Source organism: Copadichromis virginalis, linkage group LG5 (assembly GCF_057382275.1).
Source record: "Copadichromis virginalis isolate Kocher_CV1m ecotype Utaka linkage group LG5, C_Virginalis_male_GT1.1, whole genome shotgun sequence".
NCBI classification, from domain to species: Eukaryota; Metazoa; Chordata; class Actinopteri; order Cichliformes; family Cichlidae; genus Copadichromis; species Copadichromis virginalis.
This window is the reverse complement of record NC_140622.1, coordinates 13,804,006-13,819,768: the sequence shown is the minus strand read 5'-3', so window position 1 is coordinate 13,819,768 and position 15,763 is coordinate 13,804,006. Positions and strand designations below refer to the sequence as shown.

General features: G+C 41.2%; 1 protein-coding gene across 1 annotated transcript in view; it reads right to left on the bottom strand.

Annotated features, from left to right (window-relative positions):
* magi1b (membrane associated guanylate kinase, WW and PDZ domain containing 1b) overlaps window positions 1-15,763 on the bottom strand; it is a 139,054-nt gene that overhangs the window by 75,452 nt on the left and 47,839 nt on the right. Inside the window, exon 2 of the mRNA XM_085456046.1 lies at window positions 4,173-4,289. Within this exon, the coding sequence (XP_085312172.1) occupies window positions 4,173-4,289 (117 nt within the window). The remainder of the gene's footprint in view (window positions 1-4,172; window positions 4,290-15,763) is intronic.

The window sequence follows — 15,763 nt, the reverse complement described above, 5'->3', positions numbered from 1 at the left end:
TAATGGGAGACTGGGAATGTTTGACGTACAGATGGGATGACCACAAGGGAAGCAGATAAATGCCTCGGCAGATGGGGGAGGGTGGGAGTGCTGTGCTTCAAATATTAACAGGGTTATAGGGACAGCTGACTTTTTTGGACATGCGAGTGAGGAAACTAGTTTATGGACAAATGACAACAACAACAACAAAAATTCTCTTGCACTTCTTGTTAGTCATTTCTCCAACCATGTTTTAAAAGTTCATTTTTATCTGGTTTTTACCCCTTAACTATATAATTAGTCCAATTCCACTGTGCCTTTTTAAAACTGCTGGTTGGATGGTAAAATAGCCTCCAATCATTTTTCTATGAAGCGAGTGTGTCTAACTGTTTTTTCTGAAACTGAACATTAGGATATTTACACCAGCTGCTTATGTTTTTTTTTTTAATAAAGCTACATTCAAGTTTAAGATATAGTGAAGTGGCGTATGGACAGCAGACAGCAAACACGCACTGAAAACTGTTACAAAATACTGTTTAATCCCTCCGTTGTTGTGTAGTTGTTTAGGGAACCAGTGTGTGTGATATTCTTGCCGATTTCCAGAATAAATCTTAAATCAATTTCTTTACCTTGCTAAGAACCAAAGCAAAACCTGTTTTTCCATGTTTTTTCTAGAATGCACTGACTTTGGAACGACGTCACTCCCGAGTTCCGACATTGGAGCTCTAAAGAATCTGGATCCTGGCGTTTTTCTCGTCTCCCTCACCCAGTCGCAGCAGATAGCTCCCCCTCCATGAGCTTTCCTGTTAAAACAGAGTTCTTCCTTCCCACCATTGCCAAGTGCTTCCTCGCAGCGGGCCACCTGATTGTTGCGGTTCTCTCTCCATTTATTGTACAGTGTACCTTACAATGTAAAGAACCTTGAGGCGACTGTTGCTGTGATTTGGTGCTATATAAATAAAACTGAACTGAGCTAAATGTCAAGCAGCTCACAGGTAATACATGGATTTTGACCTATAGTGCTCTGACAGTGACAGGAGGACTATAAAAGTGTAGAAAGGTTGATTAAGCTGCGATACAATTTTTGCCAAATTACACCAGACCTCTCTCTCCTTCTGTTTCTCCACCTGCTGTTTGCTTTAAAAAAAAAAAAAAAAAAAAAAAAAAAAAAAAAAAAATCACACGAGCACAGGAACATGTGAAAGCGCCTTGATCAAGGATCCGACCATTATAAACAAAGATAAACACTGACCTCACACAACTGCAGGTCAAATGCAAACACACCCATTTCACAAACACGTGCTTTTTGCTCTGACTGTGATGGGCATAAGGATACATTTAGTCACTGCCCCATGCAACATGACCTCAAACAACACAAAGAAAATATTAAGCTGTTGCAAAGCATCTCTGAATTCAATATTCTGGTAAAAGATGGACTCTCCACTACGAGCCATGACAATGAAAACTTTAGAGTCCTATTAAACATGTGGCCCGAAGAACACCTTCATGCACCGTTTGCTGCCAACAGCAGCGAGGTTTTTACTGGTGTGCCTCGGACCACTCCGTAATTAAAACGGCTGGCCCCTCCCACCCCTCTACCAGTGTCTAGCTGACATATGGCAGTGGAGGTAATGCAGACAAAGTCAGATAGTAATTTGTGTGAGAGACCATGAATAAACTAATTAAAGAAAGCCAGCTGATAAGAACCATGAACATTTTCATCCTTCGGCAGATCCTTTTCAAATCCAATTCCAAAAGAATGAACTTAAAATCCAATATGGCGAGGACATGGAAACCATTTAGCTGTTGAATAACGCTGATGAACACTTTCATCGCAATTTGCATACTGTGGATTTTAATTTATACTAAAAAACAAAACAAAAAAAACAAGCAAAGTTTTTATTGTGGAAATTGTGAAATTATGTAATATTGCTATTGTGAGACTGATGGATATTACTAAAGATCACTATATCACTGCACCACAGATGCAAATATTAAAATGCTGAGTAGAGACATTTGCAGACAAGCCAATCATTTATGCAGTTTTGCTCTTTCCCCCTCGCTTATTATAAGTCAGGCATTCTGTAACCACGATAAGTAGGGATTTCCAACTCGAGCAGCAGGATAATGATTCACTATCCTCTGATTGGTCCAACTGGACCACTTTCAATGTCCTGTGCAATTCAAGGTTAAGTCAAAATTGGCAACAGGCATCAGGCATAAATCTACTCTAGGAATATCATCTGTCTATAAGAATGCTATTATGTTGTTTATACAATAACGCCACATCATTAGCACCAACACTGTATTCAAGTGGTTTTTTTCCTGGAGCAGAGAATGAAACTTCAAATGTCTAATTCCACTTTGAAGCAGTAGATATGAGAGAAATATGCGGCATTAGAAAATAAATGTGCTTTCAAATAACTGTTGCTATATCAACACTAAGAAAAAACACATCAAAGACACCAGGCCTCTATTCCTGGATTATCCAACCAGAGAAGATACTGGTTAGTGATAGAGGGATGCTGATGAAGCTACAGGTACTATATTTACTGCCTTTATTGATCCAGTGGTCATGAGCTACTACTAGGCTATTCATCGTCTTATATGCTGGTAAAAAGAAGGCAAATCTACTTTTTGAGGTTTGCGAAGACATGTTATCTATCATCCAAGAGGCTTCTTAAGTAAAAAACAAAAAGGTGAATAGAGGTGGTGGCTTATGATACCAGCTATCAGCCACTTACAATGCAGTCTTAAGACCTCCTCCCAGGTTCTTTAACTCCAACACTCACACCTAACCTAAATGGATCTCAATAGGCAATATGATAGAGTGGGGCAAGGCCCTACATTGGTTTCACCTTTAACCCCTGGTTATGCTAATGACACCCCTTTCTTCACACCGTGGCTTATGTGATGACTCACATGATTGATAGGTCAGGACCACCTCCAAAGACCGCAATCCCCACTAGGGGTTAACGCTGCATTCCAGAAACCACAGAACTCGGGAGTGACACCACTCCTGAGTTAGCATGTTCCCAAAAACACGAAAAACAAGGTAGAGCGATCCAGGCTTTACTAGCAGTTCAGCAAAACACTTGTTTTTTGCACTTAAAAGCACATTCATGGATATGGCCTGGTCAGTGCTCTGAGTATGGCTTATTTAGTGAGTCACAAATACACAACAGTGGCATTACAGAGAAGTTTCAAAGTTCTATGTTCAATGCCGCCATCATGGACTGTTAACTCTGGGCTGCTCAAACTTTGTGAGTAGGACATCAGTGTTGAGAGGGTGTTCCTACTGAGAGCAGGAAAAAAATCCAACTTTCAACTTATTCAGGAACACACCATAAATGTGCGAATAAGTGAAGAATATTCTTGGATGAGCGGTAAAACGTCTTCACAAACTTGACCCTACACAGACTACACTCTCCATTGTGGAAACGGCAGATATTTTTTCCCTTGATCTAACTTGATCTAACGTTACTTGACAGGATGGGTGGTGCATGCAGCATGCCTAACTTTGTGTCAACTAGTTGATGATTAGTTTGGAAAGAAGGCAGAAGAGCAGGATGAACAGAAATGTTGTGTGATTAAACAGATGAAGTCATGATTAAGGTTTTTCAGGAACAGGATATGAAGCAATCAGTCCTGCTAATTGCACGGCCAATATTGGTTTAAAGACAAACAATCAGGCTTAATTAGAAACAGCGGTAAAGGGTCTGTGTGAGGCAAGCAAACTCATTCATACATGGATCTAAAACTAATGAAGCCTGGATGTGAGACGGCGGTTTGCAATGACCTAAACGAAGAGTTTTCTGATTTTGTTTGGATGCTTACACAACACTGTCCCCTGGTAATGGTAATACGCTACTGCTTAAACAGTATTTAGGGATGGTTAATCATGTGCAAAAGACTGATCAATACTGATGTTCTTTAAGAATATCGTTGCTGATGTGAGGAAGAGGAAGAGCACTGGATAAATGACTGATGGTCACGTACCCTAGAATCTTCTGAATGTATACTGTATGTATGTATACTGTACTTGGACAGACTTTGATGTATGCGTTTGTATGATTCCTTTAATTATGTGTTTTGATGCAAGTCTCATACATTTCTTGAATGCATACTTATCAAAAAGAACAGAATGTGAAAGACACAAGAAGGATTCAGCAAAAGACATGTCATGAACTCACAAGGCACAGCGTGACGGTAGAGGTTGTCTCTGATGGTCTGCTGCAGTTCGTGGTCAGGCGAGGACTTCTGGAAGCGCTGGCTCAGATACTGCTTCAGGTCCTTGGTCAGCTTGCTTCCTGTGATTGTGAACACAAATGTATCAAAACAACTGAAGTAAAAGCAGGCCAGCACACATAAAAACATCACAAGAGCCAAAATGACACTGTTAATCCACAGCGGAGCGTCAAATGACCACACCGCTTGGCTCCTGTGAAAAGAAATACACAGGTTTGTCCTGCAACTACAGTAAAGCTTGATGCTGAGCGAGTGCACAGCCGTGAATTGTACACTTGCCATCGTCACTGAGAGGGGGTAGCTGGCCGCTCACTCTCGCTCCAGCAGGCCAGGACCAGCCAAATCTAAGACTGCTAGCACCATGGCTAACACAGAAGCAGCCCTCCTACCGTTTAGCCATCTGCACCTCAGACACACATTAGGCAACTAAAGGGCAGCATGAGGGGAAAGTGTCCATATGTGTGTGTGTTTGCTCCCGAATCTGTGCCTGTGTGTGGTTATTACAGATACTGTCCACGTTAGTGGCAGTTCCACGCCTGTTCAAACGCATCACATGCAGTCTGAGAACATAACAGAAAAAAAAAAGAGCCGAGATGTCTGCCGTCACCCTAAACAGACTGAAAAACTGGGTTTTATACTCAATTTATACTCGATGACAATTTCATGATCGAATTTCGTGACAAGACTCCTTCAGGCAACAACAAACATCTTATTTTCTTCATTAGTGTATGTCCCATTACTCATTATACAAATGATGTATCTCCCATCTTTGCATGGCTGCCGAGACCATTTTTGGTTGTCTTGGGCAAACAACCAATCATAAAAGGCCCTGGTTTCTGTTTCCATGGAAACTGTGTGTAAGTGTGTATGTGTGTGTACATGCGTGCCGGTGTGTGTGTTTAATAAGATGATTGAGATTGTTACCAAAGTACAGAAGAGCATTCTGCATTGGTTAGCAGAAAATATTGTTTTTGTTTTTAATGATGTAAACCTACAATGGAAGCACACCATGCACAGGTATGGTGCGCCTGCCTTTTATTTGATTGTGACCAAATATTTTGTCTGTGATGCATGACAATATACATGAAGAAGCACAAAGTAGATGCAGAAACATATGGGCAAATTATCAAATTGTGGTTTGGAAGCAGTCGGGTAATTAAAATGTCAGCATAGAACACATTTAACTGTTGTTCCTCTGAATTTGCAGTTTTTTTTCCTCATCTTCATTTTTCTGTTTTAAATAAAAAGTTCAAATTTAATATTTCTCTTAATTTGTATAAAAAATAAAAATTTTTTTAAAAAAAAGCGTCTGTAGATCACACTCCTTACTAGGAGTTAATCCAGCTCCATGTATTGAAATGTAATTGACTCCGTTATAAATAAACTGGGGTCTTCGACCACTGCAAAGGTGAACCGTTATAAATCAGTTTTACTAATCGATGATGCGTAAGCTGTCTATAAAAAGAGGTCAAGTCTTCCATCACTATCTGAGCTTGCTTTTGGGAGGGTATGCTGCTCCTGGCACCGTCCCATACAGACATATCACTCAGTTGTAATCCTCACAACAGGTCACAAGCTAACTCTCACGCCAACAGAGAGCCTAACACACTCTCTGATGTGCTCATGTACACAATTACTAGAGGGCCATGGGTACTCCTTCCTGCCAGACTTCAGACTGATTGTGTAACCCAATGTGAAATTTGGACTGGACTCCCTGCAATATCACTAAAGGGTCACCCAAAGTGAATGATGGCACAACATAGTACAATTTAGGTTTTTCCTAGTAATGTTAACTCAATATTGTGGTATATTTTTAGCCATAAAGAGGTGTAGCCACTAATATGAATCAAGATCCAAAAATGCTGAATTCTGCAGTTCCAATCAGGCTCAAAACCAAGTGCTCATCAAACTCAGCAGCAGCTTTTGTGCATCATCAGTACACATTATTTTGGCTGATTAAAAGATGAGTCACGCTTTCAGATGAAGCAGGCCGGCTTAAGAAAGCTAGCACAATCCTTTTACGTGGTTGGTGATGGGTGTGCCATCAACAGCACCTCAAGGAGCAATTGCATAAGAGCTAATCCAGTTACATTGAGTCTGTCCTCCCCCAACTCTCTCTTTGTGTGCCATTATCTTGATGGAACAACGATGCTTTCGTAAAAATGAGCAGCCATCCTTCAAAGTCACAAAAGTATGAATAACAAGACCCTAAAGGACTGCCAGAGTAGTAAATGATAAGAAGATAATCAACATGTCCCAATGTAATTAAGTAGATAGCGCTATCTGTCATCCTTCTGCTCCTGTACAGAGCTGATAATTAAGGCTATCCACTGATCCCCACCTGGTGTCAAAATATGGCATTTAACAGTAAGCATTTAGGGGAAAGTCTGACCCAATTTCAACTACCTGCATAGACCAGGCTGGTACTAAAGCTCACCATTACAAAGAAGCTGCTTAAGCCTTTTTTCCCTAAAACTGAAATTACCTGCTAGAGCTCCATATTAAGACTCTATGCCAAAAGTCAAGTCCTAATATATTTCATCTGGCACATCTGAAAGGAACACAATAAAACAAAGCAAAATAAAAATACAATTAGGATTTGTTCAGGATACAAGATCCAGATGTGAGAAGCAAATCAAGTCAACTTAGATGTTACTTGCCTTGGAACTCAAGGCAAATACAAAATAAGGAAAAAACAAAACTCTGAATCAGTCTCTTTTCAGAAATCACAAGGCCCACAAACTATTTTTTATCTAAAGTCTGCATTTGGCAGCCAAAAGAAACATACAGCTAGCTAACAGTAGAACCTGGCTGAAGGAGATGCTGATAATATTTACATCTTTTCAAACTGTCGAGCACAAGCTTCCCATCACACGTTAAATTATTCTTTTCTTCTAATGTAGTTGGACACTACGAATTCTCCTGACATTTAAACCTTGAGTGGCAAAGTTAATTTTAAGGTCCACCAGAAAGGACAGTAGAAGTACAGCCAAACCCCCAATCTTCCTGCACACTGTGGTACTATTACTTCCATGCTTTAAACGCAAGCCAAATAAAAGCACACCATCTTGAACAATGTTCTACAAGAAGTGCAGGATGAGTGACCACTAGCTTTTCCTTGGCCGGTACTTAGATGTCTGCTGGGACCAAGTATGCATGAGGTTCGGGAGTCAAATGAACCTCTTTCTGCAGCTACACGATGTACTCTGTTGTTTCTGGTATGAGGTCAAATACCATTCGACCACATTTCCTATTGCCTTTCCCTTCCCAGCTGAGTACTTTAAAACCACTATCCTTAAGTGATCCAACAACGTGAGATTCTTTTGTGTCTTTTGCCTCCAAATATGTTTTGGTTGATGAAACGGTAGGAAAAAAAAAAATCCACTGTTATTGAGTGGATAGTGTACCAGCAATCTGTCAGGTCAACATGATACCTCTCATGATCACCTCTCCTTAAACCTTAAAGACAGCTAGTCAGCTCCTTAAAAAGACTGCCAAGTATACATTTAAACCATTAACTGCTACCAAGGTGCTGTTTTGGTACCATCTATACAATGACACAGCACTCTGGCTGTGATGGCAAATAGCGCCGCTTCTGTATGTAAAATGAACATCTTAAAAATCTTTCAGTTTTAGTTTTGAGCTTTAATTTCAGATCGTTTTAATTCTGATGTCCTGATGATTTTACCTGTAATTCAGTTAACACAAAAACATCACCGAACTCTATGAACCTGCCATGATGGAACAAAGAGCAGGCAGGCAGCAGACTAGAATTCAGAGACCATTTAGCCCAGAGGCCACCCACCCAAATCATACTGCAAACACATAATTAGAAAAGACGTATCCCTAAAACAAAGCCCACCTGTTATAGATTTTCCATAATCCCACTGAAACAAGCGAGATTTTCTAACCGGAGACGTGCGATCTACAACAGAAGGGAGGTGAGCGAGAAGGTTTTTTATACAAAACAGAGAGAGGCAGGGTCTGTCACACAGAACGTGAACATCAGAGTAAGCCAGGCAAAACATCAAAAGAGTTTTTAGACATAGCTGAAATGTGGAAAGCCCTCTACTTTCCAGGCATCTTCCCCCACTGAACCCAGCCCGGCACCCCTCGGCTGTGATCAGCCAGCCAAGTCCCTGCTCAGACATGCATAGCCAGCCGTGGCACCAGCTAGACCCTCCACTGGCAGTTGACATCTGTATTCACAGCATGGAAAAAGAAAACTTCATTGAAACTCGATCCTCCTTGCTCGCGGGGCAGCCTTAGTAAGAAAGGAAAGGTTTGACCGATTTCTGCTGATTTAGTAATGGGAGGAGTCACGCACCCGTTACACTCTAGACAAGGAATGGCATTGCATAGTGGGGGAGCCCCCAAAAAGCTGGCTCGATATCCAGCAACCTACAGCTACACGTTGGCTACATAACCCTGCTGCTGATCCTAAAATTAATCTTACATGTTTGCACAGTTTTAAAGTAGCTGAGGCTGTCCATTTAGGACTTGGGCTCAGGCCAAAATCCAAACGTACTTAAAGTTGATTACTTTTTCTGGAAGAATCCCATAATGGAAGTTTGACATGCTCTACATGTAATTCCAGACAAGTACTCGCATAAGAGAGTGTGTTTTTCCCCGCTCACATTACTCTCAATAACTTGCAGAAAACAAACTATCATTTCTAATTTTCTCCGATGTGGCAAGAGGAAAAAGATGTCAAAACAGACTGAGTGCTCATGCTACAGCTCAAGGAAACATAGCACTTATAGGCCAGTTGGTACATCTTTCTGTCCACTTTGATACAGAGTGAGAAACCTCGGCAGCCGTTGGATTGATCATCAGTTTTCATCGATGCTGCTTGCAGGTAGAACCCACCATCTGATGGTGATGCCCTCACCTGATTTTTAACATTTTGCAATAGTCTGCATTGTGATTTATCACCTTTTTGTTCAATTGCAAATTATGTCCATGAAGTTATTTCATAGCTGCAAAATGACTTTGTAAAACATATTAACCCTGGTACTAAAACCTGCAGTAAGATAGAGTTTATTTACAGTTGGACATCAGCATGCTGGTCTTATTATAACCATAAATTCCCCACCGCTCTGACTTAAATGCATTTCCTGCACTGCTTAAAAAGGCTCTTTGTGCAGAGGCATCTAACGATTTTGACCGCAGGTTCGGTCTTCGCAGCGGGCAATGGTAGATGCAATCGTCCTCTTAACACAAAGCAACACAAAGTGACAAAGCAGAAAACACTGTCATATGCCAGCGAGGATGCCAGCCTGTTTTACACTTAGCCAAGCCAGACTTGGCAGTGCCACCATGTTTGGCTGGGCACTGGGTGTCGTATCGATGTAGAATACACAAAGAGTCTGGCACACAAGGTAACAAATAACTTTTTTTTCCTCCGTCCTCCTCTCACGAATTGTCTTTTGAACATCAAGGGGCATGTTGCCAGGCAAAAGCTATGATTAGAACTAAATCCTCCCTTTCTCTGGGCTGTTTATTGTTAAATTTAGTTCCTCCAAAGTGGGACATAACCGGCTTTAAAGTCAAATGGATTCATGCCATCCCAACTTGACCTACTACAAGTTAAATTTAGCTATGTACACAAGCTGCCCAGAGTCATGTCTTATATAATCACCTCTTAAGTGAGCAGTCCATCCATGGCTCTAGTTAATCAGATAATCGGGGCTAATCAGCATTTAATTGATTTAACTCAGCAGCTATCTACACTTAACATTTTCATCACCCCTGATCAAAGCTTAGCCATATGTCATAATGATTAAGAAACAGGCAGAGAAGTCAGAGAGAGCCGAATGTGACCCTCGACCAGTGACCTCTAGATAGTTCACATCCATATTATCACCGATAACTAAACCACCATGGTTAGGTCTGTGTGCACCAGCGGAGATTATGTAGATCCCTGCGGGTGAAAAACATGGTAAAATGAGGATGGCAGAAATACTTTCCCTTCTAAGTTTTTTATTAAGGTCGTTGTCAAGATATTACTATAATGAACAGCCCTTTGAAAAAGAACTCCCAAACCACCAGGCAGAGATTTCACATTCACAGAGCAGACAGGCATGTGTGTCTGTGCGAACAAGCCCGTCTTTGAACTCAACACTACCCCCTAGGTTGCTCTATTAGATGTGGCTTGCATCACAGCAATAGATGGGCTCTGTATCCATAGCAACAGCTGCCAGATGAATACAGGCTGTGGTAAAAGGTGGTGATGGGAGACAGCAAGGCATAGTCTGCTGCCCCCCTCTGGACTATCAATGCTTTACAAAAATACAAGAAAAAGCAAAAAAATGGATCAAGAGCCACATTAAGAACAGTGACACATGGAACTGAGTTTTTAATGTAAATGTGCTGCTCGGTGCAATATAAAGAAATTACGACTTACTCTAAAATATGTAAAATATTGCTTGAACTGATAAAAATGTCAACAAAGAGACTGAAATACTACAGCTACAAAGACTTCACACTAAACAAGAACTAAAATGAAGTTTAGAGCTTAAAGGTAAAAGAAAATAAATAAATAATCTGCCGCAATAGTTACAAGATGAGCTACATGAACCATAAATCTGAAATGCCTATAGTGAGACATCGGTACTATAACCTCACGGACAAATTACCGATGCAAAACTGATTGAGGTGTGTGGATGCTAAAAAGATTAGTTGAAAAACAATGTTGAGATGTATACCTTACAGTTAACTGAAAAATGTAATCAAGTCTGCACATCAGAGGTACTGGGAACTCTGTGAAACTCAAAAGTGGTCTTTGCAGTGACTAACTGAAGTGAAAAGATCACAGACTGCCTTCAGCGCTCTGAGACGTGAGTTTAAGTCAATGTGTTGGGTTTGCAGTTTTGTGTCACGATTTCTTTAAAAAGAACTGCTAGCGGCCTCGCGTACGCAACCATGCAATTGTTAGACACAGCATTATGGATACTGTTGTACTCGTGCGTTTGCAACAAATCGCGTGAATGTGTGACTGAATGAGTTTTCGGTCAGAGGTAGGGGTACGCCGCTTCTCAATCAATGCCTGCATGAGGCAGCGGAGATCTAAATTGAGGACTAAATGCACTCAGATGCTGAATAATGTATCTGGATATGACTTTGACTGAATGACAAAGCCATCTGTTTTCTCAGAGGAAAATCCATTTTCACCAGCATTTTTGTTCCCCCTAACCAGCCCAGTATAGCAAGAAAAACATCAGAGCCCATCAGGAAACATAGGTTGTCCTCATAATGTCAGAAACGGTACTCAATTAAGTGCAAATCAGATCTTTTTTCTTGAAAATCTTCACAGCTGAGTGAGTCTCAAATTAGGTGCATCACTTTGCAGCCGAGGCTGTGAAAGCGCAGAAGATGCAGGACGAGATATGGTCTTTTTGGTGCAGCGGTGAAACAACAAATACAAAGTTTGGTACTTTGACAGATGCACCTCGTTGAGTCCAGATCAGAAAAAAAAAAAAAAAAAAAGCATATCCAACACGATCAGGGTTAAGTCTCTGACACATTTTCAATCCTGTCTATATGGTTGCGTGTCCCAGAGCTGCTTGCCTGTTTACTATATTCCTAGATTGCTTTCATTGATTGCAGTCCTTCACAGAGGGGAAAGAAATCCTCAGAGGATTTACATCAGCATGTGGGGCGGCAAAAAAAGGCTGCAGTAGAGATATCACTTCCTCATCTGCAATCTGACAGTGGACTGTGAGAAGCACATCATGCAACCATTCACAGGTTTGAGCACTGTGTGTGTGCTGCATGCATGTGAGTGACGTCGAGTTGGTATTTGTAAAGGCCATTATTTACACAATATGAGCACCTGTCTGATGTGACAAACACCAGCAACCCGCTAGCCAAGGACTCAGACACTATAAATAATAACAACAGTGGCTGGATCCAGATTTGTGTGGGTGCTGAACAGTGCCATAAGTTCTGTGTTATTAATATTGCTTTGATGCCTCCTACATACAGTATGAGCCTGTGCGAACAAAGAGGCTTCCAGATTAGGCTTGTGAGTGAGAGGACCCATCATGCATGGATCTGTATATATTTACAGTCTCCATGATCACCACAGAACCAAAAAAAACAAAATAAAGTTAATATGCAAAGTAAATCAACATCATAATAACTGCTTAATTAAGAGGTTCATTTATTTAAAGCCAGGATTTACTCAGCTAACAATGAGATTATTGACTGACTGACGTAAAAGCCTCTGAGACAAGTATTTTGGAGATAATTGCCTCTCCATCACCGTCCCTAATGCACTGACAGGCAACATTTCAAGACCAATGAATGTTCTAGTCTCCTGTGACAGTCCAACTGATTGGCCCTCTGATACGAATAAGGTCCCCGGCTGGAAAGGAAGACCTGTGCTTTAAGCCAGACACAGACAAGGGAAGCACAGGACTGTGATACGAAGGAAAAATCCACTCAAAGTGGAAGATGGCAAAAACGTGTAAGATAAATAAGAACAGGCAGTAAAATGTTTACACTCAGTGAAAAATGTGATGGCAGAGGTCTCTGTGTGCACACATAGGAAAGACAGACACAGAGATAAGGGGGATCCTGGGACACAGCCACCTTAAACCTTCAAACACAACAACTGTCATTTAGCAAAGTGCTCTTCTTGTACAATCACAACCAGAAAGACATGTGGCAGCTGAAGAAAAGCCCATTTTAGAACAACTCGCCACTATAAATAAAAGCCCTGCTCTGTTATTAACCTGGTTACGGCATGACACATGGATTTTTCTACTCGATGATTTATGCAAAATAATACATCACTTAATGCAATTAAGGACAAGTTATGAAAAGCAACAACGACCATCAGGACCAATCAGACACAAATTGTAAAATTTTTAACTACAGCATCATCAGTATCTCCCACCTCTGCAAAATGCATGCACAAGCACAGAGGTAACAGTGCTAATTACATGCCTCGTTGTGCTGCGGTTTCTCAGAGGTCCTAGATTTAGTCTGTATGTAACTAATATAATACAACCATAAGGATTATATCTGATGACACGAGCAACATCAGATTGTTGAGCTTTGAAAAGAACCTCCAGATAATAAAAAGAAACCTTTGGTCGTGATGACGCGGTTATCGAAATAGCTATACAGAACAACAAACTCCACAAAGGTCTCTAAGCTAACTTAACTATGTGCTGACCAATAAGCACCACCAAAGGCCTGTTTCCCCCCACCCCAAGTCCAAAATTCCCATGTATGCAGCAAAAGCATGACAGTAATCCAAAGCAAAGATGTGCTCAAAATATCAAGCACAGACCACCAGAGGACTTGCTGGCAATTTCTGTGACTAAGCTGAAAATGTCCATCTTTATTGGCCCTTTAGATTGCTGAGATGAATTACCATAATATGTCCTGGCCTCTCTACACGCTCTATTCCATTTCAGAGAAAGATAAATTGGTCATCTGCTGGGGTGTAATCAGAGTCAGTGTGTGAAGTCACCCCAGGACCACAGTGGGCGAACACTGCATCGACAGGCCAACCACTGGTCAAAGCCACGGATGGATTAAAGGGAGGAATAACTTAAAGAATGGGGTGAAAAGTGGCAGAATTACAGCCGTGTCACAAGCAAACTAGTAAAGCAAAACACAAAAATGTAAACAAGTCAGGAAAACATCAAGTCATAAAGAAAATAATAAAGAAAAAAGAAAATCACAGAGAAATGGGAGGCTTATTGTAAGCGTGTTCATATTAAAGACAGACCCAGAGTGAGGTACGTCCCTCCTGCCTGTCTACAACTGTACAACCAGCTGTTGGGATTCCTTGTGTTCACTGCAGATTTCCTGGCTTCTAATTGGCCACATGGGGAAGACTCAGTTATTCTCTATGATTAAACAATGTCTGCCACAGTCGGCCTCACCTCGGAGCCCAGGGCGAGCTCATTAAGTCTGCCACCAGGGGGCACATGTCACTCAGGATCATTAAGTATGAGAGACTGAGTGCTGTGACTGTACAGCCTGTTTGCTGATTGTTGGCTGTGTTTGCTGATGCCTTCGGTTAGAGGTGTGGCCACGAATAACAACTGTAATTACAACAGACACCTAAACAGATTCCCCAAAAGAGTCTCCTGAGCTGATCTGACAACATGCCGAGTTCAGAGGAAGAGGAATCCCACAGAGCGTTTTAAGTGAATGAGAATTTGTTTTTATATAATTAAGCCTGACCACCCTTTGGAGTCTATCCCAGCTGCCATACAGCAAGAGGTGGGGTATGTCCAGGACAGGTTGCCAGGATAATAAGGATAATTCCAGTGTTTATTACGTGATTATTATTATTGTTTGATGCACCCTTTTGTTTGCTTCTGCTAAATTGCTTTAATAAAACATCCTGTGTTTAAAAAATCCCCATCGTGGACATTCACTTTTAACTCTTTGTGAAACAGGTAAAACTTGTGTATCTAGTTAAGTGTTCTTACAGGTTACAGGTTTCAAAAGCCAAAAACCTTTCGGGATTTAAATCAAATTGGAGATAAGATGCTATAAATGCAAACAAGCTGGTATGCATGCATTTTTGGGAATGTGTCTGCCAACAAAAAAGTAGACAAAGTCAGTATAAACAAGAAGGTTCTTGTCATGCAAAATGTCAGTTCAATGTCACGTGTGCCCTTTCTGTGCTGGGCATCGTAGATTTATGGATATAAACTTCTTTCTATTACATATCTTGAAGAGCAGACCACCTCTTCCGGTTCTGTCTCATCTCTTTCCCCTCTTATGCAATTCCTTACTTGACCCGCCTTACATCATTAAAATACTAATTTCCTTCCCTCTGCCACATCCTTTGAGCCATCAACATCTACATCCAATCCTCCTCTTCTTTTTCCATCCATCTGTCCATCCATGTCTCATGCCTGAAGAGGGCATGACTGACCCACTTTCCCATCGCACTGCTGACTCAAGACGCGCTCAAGATGTTGTGTGAACGCATTAAAAAAAAACAAAAAAACAAAAAAAACAAAGGCAACGCAGTCTTGCTCATGCGGATGAACACTGAAACGAACTACATCTGCTGGCCGATCTAATTTTAGAAACAGGATGAGAACGCACACGCGCGCACACTTGGAGACATACAGTGTGAACGCGAGAAACACAAACTTATCCGATGTGCACCATGCTGATCATCACTTTGTCCACCTTTGTAACGCTGTGTGTTATTCTGTTGTGGAAACGCTGACAAATGTTATCTGAATACCATAGTTAAAAAAGAACAAGTATTAGAAAATACCTACTTACACACACACACAATGAAATTTCAGAGTTGTGGGCTAATAGGGCAGCAGTCACTGCCGGTTACGTCTACAGTCGTTTCTGGGTCAGCATCAGGCATGGCTCATCCAGCCCTGCATCCCTTAACAGCTGACTCCAGGCCAGACAGGATGTGACACACACACACACACACACACACACACACACACACACACACACACACACACACACACACACACACACACTTACAACCAACAGGGACAGATGAGCATGAGCAGTGCATTGGGTATTA